General features: G+C 42.6%; 1 protein-coding gene across 1 annotated transcript; it reads right to left on the reverse strand.

Annotated features, from left to right (window-relative positions):
- Nucleotides 1–6,741: 6,741 nt before the first annotated feature.
- Nucleotides 6,742–11,181, reverse strand: EEF1A1 (eukaryotic translation elongation factor 1 alpha 1). Its single transcript, XM_007431108.3, has 8 exons — nucleotides 11,031–11,181; nucleotides 9,865–10,051; nucleotides 9,119–9,298; nucleotides 8,728–9,024; nucleotides 8,489–8,639; nucleotides 8,125–8,381; nucleotides 7,799–8,033; nucleotides 6,742–7,147 (listed from the first exon to the last, which is right to left on the reverse strand). The coding sequence occupies exons 2-8, from the start codon at nucleotides 10,006–10,008 to the stop codon at nucleotides 7,023–7,025; spliced, it is 1,389 nt and encodes a 462-aa protein (XP_007431170.1). The 5' UTR covers nucleotides 10,009–10,051; nucleotides 11,031–11,181; the 3' UTR covers nucleotides 6,742–7,022.

Raw genomic sequence — 11,181 nt, forward strand, 5'->3', positions numbered from 1 at the left:
AAACTTCAAATCTTGATAGCTCTACAGCCCTATATAATAAAGCTGCATAGCAGCCACAAGGTGGTGTTAGATAAACATGCTGCATGCTGCATCCGTGGAGGCTGTACTGCTCTGACTACTTGAAAAGGATTGAACAAATGAAGAAAGCAAAAAGATACTGACCCAGTATCTGGAGGGTGTTCGGGTCGGATGGGGTGATCGGACTTCAGTTCAATCCTGACAAGACTGAGTGGCTGTGGCTGTGGTGCTCTCCTGGACTGGGGACGCGTTCACCTTTGGTCTTAGATGGGGTTGCACTTCCCCATTCGAGATTGGTGCGCAACGTGGGATCCGCCTGGATTTGCAACTATTGCTTGATGAACAGGTGACAGCTCTGGCCAGGAGGGCCTTTGCACGGGTTCATCTTGTGTGCCAGTTGTACCCCTTCCTTGACCAGGAGGCCCTTCAGACAACTACTCATGCCCTGGTCATCTCACGACTGGATTACTGCAATGTGCTGTGCATGGGGCTGCTCTTGGACCATTCAGAAGCTAAAACTGGTTCAAAATGCAGCAGTGTGAGCAATAACGGATGCTTCTTGGTATGCCCATGTGTCACCTCTGCTACATGAGCTGCAGTAGTTGCTAATCGGCTTCCAGGCGCAATTCAAGGTGCTGGTTTTTACCTTCATGGCATAGGGCCTGGATATCTGAGGGACCACCTATCTCCAAATGTTTCTGCCTACCCAGTACATTCCGGCAGAGTGGATACACTCCAGGTCTCCTCATTAAACACTTTCATCTTATGGGACTGAGGAAGGGTGACTTCTCTGTCATGGTCTTTGCTCTCTGGAAAACCATCCCCCCAGAAATACAGACAGCATCTACTCTCCTGGGGTTCCAAAAAGCCCTTAAGACCTGGCTTTGGTCTCGGCCCTGGAGTTAACATGTTTGTGATTTTCTGTTATTGTTATGGTTGTTTTAGCCCAGGCTGGCTGTGTTGCTGTATGTTTTTAACTGTTTTTATTGTTCCTGGATTTTGTAAGCAGCCCAGCGTCTACTGGAATAGGTGGCTATAACAACTTTGAATAAATAAATTTGATTTTGAATAAGGGGAGGGAGGAAGAAAGAAATGAAGGAAGGTAGGTTGGTTGGTTCACCAAGGGATGGGTGTGAATGACCTCCAGCAATGGTTTAAAAAAGAACTTCATGCTTAGTTCACTGTTTTGCTTCCCGACTCTGGCTGGAGAGTATGCTTACCTGAGAGTTCCTAAAATAGTTCCCAGTATGATGGAAACTATTCACTGAACAGATCTACAAATGAGGCAAAACTTGCTGCAGGACTCAATTTCTGAAGGAAGCCTCAGCTGCAACCTGTAAATTAACATTGTAGTGCCTTGTAAAAGAAGAGGATGAAGATTTTTTTCTTCTGCTGTCCTTCATGTTTCACTCAGTGGAGTGGAAAATGCTGACAAAATAGGTATGGATCATGATACCTGCTGGGGAAGCAGCAGACTGAGCTTCATAGTAGTGCACTATGTAAGATTTGACATAAAGGGCAATTGTGGAAAACATTTGAGAAGGCACATCAAGTGGTCTTATAGATCTGGACTGTCAGTGCTGTTCAGGAGGCTAGGCTGATCTGGACAGAGACTGCAGTGCAGCCTGCAGTGTGCAGCGCTTGACATGCAACCTCCAGTTATGTATCTAACCAGCTCACGTCTGAATGGAAGGAGGATCCCCAGCTGAAGCAGTCCAATCTGAGGAGCAGATCCCATAGAGAGCTTATGGGCAGCTTCCCTGTTGGACCACAAAGATTTTCTGGGACAGTTGAGAGCCATAAGGACTAGCTGGTGAATATGTTTCACCAAAAGAGACTGGAGGTGTGACTACCCAGTTCTCTCCCATGAGTGGGACTTAGTTTTGCTTTGGAGTTTCGTGTATGTTCAGACTGAATTGTTGGTCAGAACTAGATGTGATTTTGATGTAGCAGAGACTTAAATCTGCAGATTGCTACTCTGATTATTTTGATTTCCTAAATGTTTATGCTGTGATTGGTGCTCGTGACTAGAATGGAGGATGACCACCAAGATGAGTTTGATCCTCTCTGGGGTCTTAGACACCCACCATTTGGAAGGACAATGTTAGATGGCTCAGTGAACTCATGTCTCATCTTCCTATTATTTGCTTCTGGAAAGGACATAGTACCCAGTATAAGAGGCATGAGTGAGCCCTGGCTTATAGAACTGGATTCATCCATAAGATTATGAAGCTCTGAAAGTGAACCAGAATTGCTAAAGCTGATTGTTTGGCAGATGAAACTGACCTTGTTTCCTCCCATATTTAAAAGAAGGTGATTATATCTCTAGTTAGAATATTTAGGTGTGTCAGTCCCATCCTTTGAAATCATTATCCCTGAAACAATGGAGGCTATTGGGTTTCTTCTAGTATAATCTTTAGAAGCAATGGCTAGGCAGAAATGTAATGTCTGTCTGGTTGCAGTGGAGAACCATTTTCTTGTACCTGGAGCAGCCTGTTATAATGTCCCTTCTCAGTGTGTTGGGAAGGGAATGCTGACGCTGAAACTACAAGGAATATTTAAATTATATCTGGATCCAAGAATGGTCAGTGAGTGGTTAGAATTGAGCTCTTTTCAAATTATCAGCCATCAGACATTTGGACACAAGAAGGTTGATTAAACTGTAAAAGGATATTGGGAAGTGAGAACAGCTCTGGAAAGGAAGGCCAAAGGAAGATAACGGGGAAAAAACATTTCAATAACCTTTATTCCAAAGAACACAGCTTCAGTCTTCTCAAATGCAACATGTACAAAATGTCTGTTGTTTTTCAGTCAGGTCCGACTCTTCGTGACCCCATGAACCATATTGCGTCAGGCCTTCCTGTCCTTCACTGCCTCCCTGAGTTTGCTCAGTTTCATGCTCATTGCTTCAGTGGTGCCATCTCATCCTCTGCTGTCCTCTTCTCCTTTTGCCTTCAATCTTTCCCAGCATCAGGGTCTTTTCCAAAGAGTCCTCTCTGCATTAGTTGGCCAAAGTATCTGAGCTTGAGCTTCATTATCAATCCTTCCAATGAGCAGTCAGGGTTGATTTCCTTTAAGATTGACTGGTTTGAACTCCTAGCAATCCAAGTGACTCTTAAGAGTCTTCTCCAGCACCACAGTTCAAAGGCATCAATTCTTTGGCGCTCAGCCTTCTTTATGGTCCAGCTCTCACAGCCATGTCTTTACAGTACCACCCTTAGTATTGCCTAATGACCTCACTAAACACCTGATGTGCTGCTACATCCAAATATTGTGTCACTTTATTCACATAATATAAATGGCTTGCATCCCCAACCCTTTTTAGGTTTGTTTTTACTGCCTCTGGTACCATTAAAAAATTGTGCTTCAGTGGAAGTGTATGATTGATCCCCATTACTAAAGAACTTGTGGGGAAATTTGTAAGTGAAATTTCTCCTATGGAGATCATGGTAACAATTTCTTTGATCCTCCCATGATAGCTCTCCTCCCTTTCTAAGGTCTTGGGAGATTATCACGAGTCACACCCAGGAAGCACACATCCAGAATCTTAGAGGCATCTTCATCATATCTGGATTGGTTGTGTGATTGGCTCTGTCTCTTGGGAGAGTGCCCTGAAGTTTAGGTATAACAGCAAAGAGCTGGAAGACAAGCACAGGCATTTTCTAAGCGCTTACAAGTGGCCCCCGTTAAATGCTTCAGCAAGGTAAGGGCAGTGCTTCTCTTCTATTCCTCATCAGGATGGCAGAGCTGGCTCTTGGGAACATTTGAGGGAACAGTGAGCTCAGAGCAGGGAGGATGACTTCCCTGGTTTGTATAATAGACATCCATATAGGAGGTAGCCCTACCCCACCAATTGGCAAGAAAATAGCAAAAAATTGTGCTTCCTTCAGCTACTGCCCACAACCTACAAGTCCTTTGACTTTCCAAAGGAATGAGGACACTTCTATCACTCCAAGTGAGCAATGAAAATGTCCCTTAGGGTGAGTGTGAGCGCCTTCTGAACAAGCAGTTGTAACTCTTGAGGCTGATGGAGCACTGAGAGTTGTGCTCAATCCAACCAAGAACTCCCTATCTGTTCAGGGAATGTGGGACTTTCTGGGCCTTCGGAGGAAAATAAAGAAAATTTGTTTGTTCCTGTCTGCCAGAGCAATAGATACCCTCAAGCAACAGTAAGCAAATGATGCAAAGCCAACCTTAGTTTTCTCCACATGCACACTAAATCCTAAAATTAATGTTCACATTTTTTTCCTGCATGTTGGTTTAAGTTTTTTCCTCAGATGTTCAGTTATCTCCAAGCATAATTCACAAACCATGTCTTTTTAAACTAGGTTTTTAGCTATCATACACAATTTTATACGTTGCATATTGAAGTGAGCCTAGGCAGCCCGCAAAACAGCTACTTTATAGCCAATATACATGAATGACTTTTTTCCACATGTACTGCACAGGGGTAATTTACTCACCAGAATCATAATACATCCCTGCAGCTTCTGGTATAGCTTAAGTACTTGTTTTACCTTGATTAGGCCTTAAAGTTACTAAACAGATACTTCCAAGGGCAATCAATGTAAAACATCTTGAAATGAAGGCTACCTGCTGGACTAGATGGGCCAATGGTTCAATACAGCAGGGTACTGCTTGTGTTCAGTGTGAGCAACATGATTTTTTGAAACACTACCTTACCTGAAAAATAAAGAGCCATAGAGGTCAAGTAGTTCTAGACTCAAAATTTATTGAAGATAAACTAGAAGACCAAGTGTTTGCTTACAAAATTTAGTATTTTTCAATTAACCCAACAGAAGTATACTATCACATATGCAATGGAAAGCAAAACTAATCAATGTATGTGAATAGCCAGAAAATGTTGACCAGATTAGTTTAATAACCAAAGGCAGCTATTTGACATAGGCAAGTAATCGCTAATTATCAGCTCCAGTGACAGCATAAAATTACCATCTCAATCTGTGTAAAGCCTGTCTTAGCATTCTGGCACACTTCTAAAATAATTTTGAGGTGCAGCAGTTGCCCTATAGGACATAGCATGACTTGCCTGCAACACCCTTTTCATCAACATAGTAGCCACTGTTTGATTTCAATGTTTCTCAACAGGTGGTCTTTTTGGTCAGTCTTACTTTTTGGAGGGAGGTGGCTGAAAAAATGTAGAGAAAGCCACTGGACAAAGCAGTAAAATCTGCTCATTTAAGACTTAGATGCCAATATCCTTCCCAAATTACTATTTTCCCCAGTCTTCTTATAATTTTAGTTTCCTAAATACTAGACAAGTACTAAGCTGATTAATCTAAGGCTTTCATGGTGTGAGAGTAGCTTCACTGAATAGTACTTGTTATGTATCTTTTCTTCAAATCCTGTTAGTGCCTTGAAAATAACTTTTATACTGCCAAATTGTTATTAGTTTGTTGCTGTTAAATTTATCTAGCAGTTATTCAGATACTGAAAGACACTAAAGGTACAATCCAGACAGATTTATAAACTCAGGTCAATTTAGCTCTAATTAAAAAAAAAAGGCAATGCTTCACTCACTTTGAATTCTTTAAAAATGCTCAGCTGTAACCAGAACTAGTCCTTAAATTAGTTGCCTGTATGTGACCAGGCTATGGTCAGGTGAAAAGCAGAACCCCAATGTCCACAAACTCAAGCACATCAAAACAATTTGAAGGAAACAAAGTATTTAAGGACAGAAAAGCAAACTGTTATCCTGCACATTACACCTTGTATTTTAAAAGGCTGTATGGGTACAAAATAGCCAGTTGTTCACATAACAAATGTTTAAATATAAAATTCTACTGTCCTTTATGAGGCCCCACAAAAGCTACAGGATTTTTTTTTTCTTATTGTCCACACACACACAACGCCCCCACCCGCAAGGATACCACAAATGCAAATTAAAACTGAAGCTTGAAATGGTGCATAGCAATGTCTTCTGCTAGTAACACTATTAAAATACCAAATCCATTCTAAGGGAATGATACAATTGACTCCATTCATTTACTATAGGACTTAAGCCACCAACTTTGGCATAACATCTAGAACCTGAATATAGATTATACTCTCAGCACAATATTGCTTTTATACAAAATCTCAAATGTTTAACTGTTCATGATTTTTTGAAACCTACAATTTCCTGATTTTATAATTACTAGCCTGAAGATCAAGTATAATCAACTTGGAAAATTTTCTAGTCTCTCAGAACTTTCCTATAAGCAGCAAAACAGCATTTGACCTTTTAATTGATTAACCACCTTTAACTTGCAGCAATAGCTTGAGAAATATTCTATCAGAGGTGAATTTCTATGCCCTAACCTGAAACATGATCACACAATGCTTTAATCAACCCAGGAACTCAATTTAAAATTATCACTGAATCATTAATCTATCCTAATAGCATGAAAATGGACAAGTCACTGCCTACATGTGCTTTTGAATATTAAACATGGAAAATTGAATCTACAAACCTAATTTTGTAGTTTCAATATATTTGAGATTGAACTCCTTAACTATTTTAGAATTCTTAGATTTTGGCACAAAATTAAGATCATTCCCCTTCAAGGACTTTGTGCTGCAATACTTTTGTAAACAATCATATGTCCCAAAATCAATAATAAAGTATAATTTTTACTTTCTGCTACCATACAGTTCTGCAAAGCACAAATAAAGGTTTCTGAATATCAATGTATAACTAATAGCCCCAAAGAACACAGAGACTTTGCATTAAACTTTTGTTTTTAATGGTCTCAAAATGTGTGACAGATTTTGGTCAAGTTGTTTCCATTTAAAAAAGGTTACCGATTTTAAAAACTAATAACTTAGAAACTGCCACGAAACAAATGGTCCACAAACATTCCTTTCCTTCTGAAGCTTTTACGATGCATTGTAATTATTAACCAGTCTTTTACTATTAAACTTAAATGGCCAATTGAGACAAACAGTTCTGAGACCATGCTTCCACCACTGATTAAGACTGAGGTGGCAGTTGTACAGAATTTTCATTTAGCCTTCTGAGCCTTCTGGGCAGACTTTGTGACCTTGCCAGCACCACCTGCTTTTTTATCAACAGCCTTGATGACACCAACAGCAACGGTCTGTCTCATGTCACGCACAGCAAAACGACCTAAGGACGGAGGAGAAAAAAGCGGTTAGAGCTTTCAAACAAGAGCAGAAATATAGATTAGCACTATTTCCTTTTTCTAATTGAGCTTTTAAGATCCTCCTCTTCAACTCCAACTGTAAGTGATATTGTAATTAATTTGGTATTTCACAGCAGTTCATCAACACTACCTTATTAAAAACACTGCTTGGTCTACACTATCACCAACACAATCTAACTTCTTCATTGGACAAGAGATTATAATGTTTTCTTATCTGAGTCAAGAAGAGAGAGACTAATTTATTACAAAATTTCCTGTGCATGAGTTTCTTTTCATTCCCATTCTCATTAGCTTACAGTTAATTCAAGATGGTTTTTTAAAAAGTTGTATAGTGAAAATTCTTTACAAAAGACTAAGGGGGGAGGAAGGAGTGAGTGTCCATCAATTGCAAATGTCTGGTGAACTGGAATACATCTTTAGTGATTTGTCTTCTGCATGGGATTTGTCATCTGCATGGTGTAGTGACTTAACTATAGCAGGATTTGGCCTGTTAAACGTGGTTGTCCACTGCCCCAAGATCTGGTAAATTGAAATTTCACTATACTTTGACTTGACAGTAACAGTAACAATACCAACTATTATAATTAGATCACTCTAATAAATAACATACTTACCCAGAGGAGGGTAGTCAGAAAAGCTCTCAACACACATAGGCTTGCCTGGAATCATGTCAACTATGGCAGCATCTCCAGATTTGAGGAACTTTGGACCATCTTCCAGCTTCTTACCAGAACGACGATCAATTTTTTCCTTCAACTCAGCAAACTTGCAAGCAATATGAGCAGTATGGCAATCCAGAACAGGGGCATAGCCAGCACTAATTTGGCCTGGGTGGTTCAGGATGATAACCTATGGGGATAGATAAAAATTAATCTATGCTCACATTATTCTAACTGTGGAACTTATGAATGTTGACAAAGTACAGCTTCTGCCAAGTTACCTGTGCTGTAAACCCAGCAGCTTCCATTGGTGGATCATTTTTGCTATCCCCGGCAACATTACCACGACGGACATCTTTTACAGATACGTTCTTTACATTGAAGCCAACATTGTCACCAGGCAGAGCTTCACTTAGAGCCTCATGATGCATCTCCACAGATTTTACTTCAGTTGTAACATTAACTGGAGCAAATGTCACCACCATGCCTGGTTTTAGAATGCCAGTTTCCACACGACCGACTGGAACAGTACCAATACCTTAAAGAAAGAAATACAGCTTTTCTAGCTATGTTTGCAAATGCAAGTATACAGCCCTATTAATTTTCTTTCTTAAATATACATTTATTTGCTATTGTTATACTTACCACCAATTTTGTACACATCCTGAAGTGGCAGGCGTAGAGGTTTGTCAGTTGGACGAGTTGGTGGCAGGATAGAGTCCAGAGCTTCCAGCAGTGTAGTTCCGCTAGCATTGCCATCTTTACGAGTCACCTTCCACCCTTTGAACCAGGGCATCTACAAAAGAAAAAAAAGTAGTAATTCATTATCTGCAATTCTTTCTGATGGTGACTGCATACAAAAAACCCCTCCAACTATTACTTACATTAGAGCTAGGCTCCAACATGTTGTCTCCATTCCAGCCTGAAATTGGCACAAAAGCCACTGTATCTGGATTGTAGCCAATTTTCTTTATGTATGTGCTGACTTCTTTGACAATTTCCTCATATCTCTTCTGGCTGTAAGGTGGCTCAGTGGAATCCATTTTGTTGACACCAACAATGAGCTGTTTTACACCCAGAGTATAGGCCAGAAGGGCATGCTCACGGGTTTGTCCATTCTTGGAAATACCTGCTTCAAATTCACCAACACCAGCAGCAACAATTAGGACAGCGCAGTCAGCCTTTGGGGGGGAAAGATCATTATTAACTCCAATACTTTTACTTGCAATATTAAAATTTCTATTGCATCTGGTAAAGTTCACATTAGTTGCTCACCTGGGAAGTACCAGTAATCATGTTTTTGATGAAATCTCTGTGTCCAGGAGCATCAATGATAGTGACATAGTATTTGCTGGTTTCAAATTTCCAGAGTGAAATATCAATAGTGATACCACGTTCACGTTCTGCCTTCAGCTTATCCAATACCCATGCATACTTGAAGGAGCCTTTACCCATCTAATGGAGGAGAAAAAAAGTTTTTATAAAGCATATGCTGACATAACTGTTGCCAAGACTGCTGTTGCTCTTTTAAAGGAAGTATGCATCAGTGCTCTGAAACATAATCTGCAAACTATGTTTAGCAGGTCACACAACTGGCACAACTACTGAGGAATTCCAAGTATCTTTCACTTACTTAACCCAGTGACATGCTAATCCAATGCCCTGTATATGTCAATATGATTTGTTTAAAGCTATCCACTTAAATGTGTTCCTTTCACAATCACCTTATAACTGTATGTATAAATAAAACTGTTAGTTATCTCCCTAGTTAGAGCATTTCTCCCATGTTTCCCCCATGCATTTATTTACATATTTATTCCTTTCCCCTGAAGTCTACAAAAAACCAGACTATGTGATTCATAATTGCAGAGTTTATTTGGTCTACACTGATTTACATAAGATAAAATACCAAATATACTAAGGCTTTTAGCAGCAAACTTAACATGAGACCTTATTTCTGTTAAGTCAAGCACCTAACATAAATGGAGATAAACCAACAATTCTTCAGGAGACAAACTCACCTCAGCAGCTTCCTTCTCAAACTTCTCAATGGTTCTCTTGTCAATCCCACCACATTTGTAAATCAGATGACCAGTGGTGGTGGACTTGCCAGAATCGACATGTCCAATGACAACAATGTTGATGTGGGTCTTTTCCTTTCCCATGTTGGATGGTTAGATATGCTTTTCGTCGGCTCCAATAAAGGTCCTTTGCGGGATAAAGCACACAAGGCCAAAAAAAAAAAAAATTAAGCCAGCCTTTCCAACAGAAGAGAAAATTCACGTAAGCTCTCTGGTGAGAAGTTATCAAAAACATGGGGAACGGTCAGCGAGCTTAATGAGCCAGTCTCTCCTTCCGGGCTCGAAGGCCGCAACTAGGCCCAGACCTGCCTCGAGTTCCTCAGCTCCACCTCCTTCACGATGGCGAGGGTCACGGAGGCAACTGGGACTCAATTTGGGGAGGCTCTCGCCCTCTAGGCCGCCGCCTGGGGCATCCCAGGCGGGAGGAAGGCGAAGGCCGGGCGGCTCCTTTGTGTCGGCGCCAAGCGAGCACGAGCCGGGAAGGAGGGGGAGGGGAGCCACTTGTTGGCGCGCCCCGCCCCGCGCGCCCGCGTCCTCCATTTTGTGACGGTAGCGGCAGCAGCCACCTCCGCCGCGGAGAGCGGCCATTTTTTTGTGTGAAGCGGGCAGCGGCAGCGAGACCGAGGCCAGCGAAGATCCCTCCCGCCCCGAGCCCCGACGCCGCCGGGCGAAACTGAAAGGAGCGCTGGGGCTAGCAGCGGAGGACCCAGCGTGCCACGAGTGCACCCGTCCCGCCAGAAGCACCACATTTCGCGCCGAGGTCCCGCACGCGCTCCTAGTCCTCCCATCCCGTCGCTCGATCCCGGAGACATGAATGGGGCCCATCCGGATTTGGAGCGAAGCCCTCGCGCTGCTCTGAGTCCCTATCCCGCCTACGCGGGGGGGAGGGGGAGGAGGGGGCGGCGACGCAGAGGCACACGCGGATCCCTTTCTCCCGCTTGCCAGCCAAAGCATGGCTGCGCCTTTGGTTTCCCGAACCCCTCGCAGGCGTCGAGAACGGCTTTAGTTCGTGCCGGGAGCACGTGCGCCTCGCTCTGTCCTCGGCCTTCCCCAGCCCAGGCCCAAACGCGGCCAGGCCGCACCCACGCACGCCCAGCACGACTCACCTCCGAAGCAGCGGCAAACCCGTAGCGAAAAAGACCGACGGGGTGAGCTGCGCCCTTTATATAGCTTGAGCCGGGAGGGCGGCGGCCTGAAGGACACGTCACGCTCCCAGCATTCTATCCGACTCTCTCCTCCTCCCCCCGCGTCGAGGGC

The sequence above is a fragment of the Python bivittatus genome, unplaced genomic scaffold, assembly GCF_059951505.1.
Source record: "Python bivittatus isolate LINGU-HERP-01145 unplaced genomic scaffold, Pbiv_v1 ctg000020_np1212, whole genome shotgun sequence".
NCBI lineage: Eukaryota > Metazoa > Chordata > Lepidosauria > Squamata > Pythonidae > Python > Python bivittatus.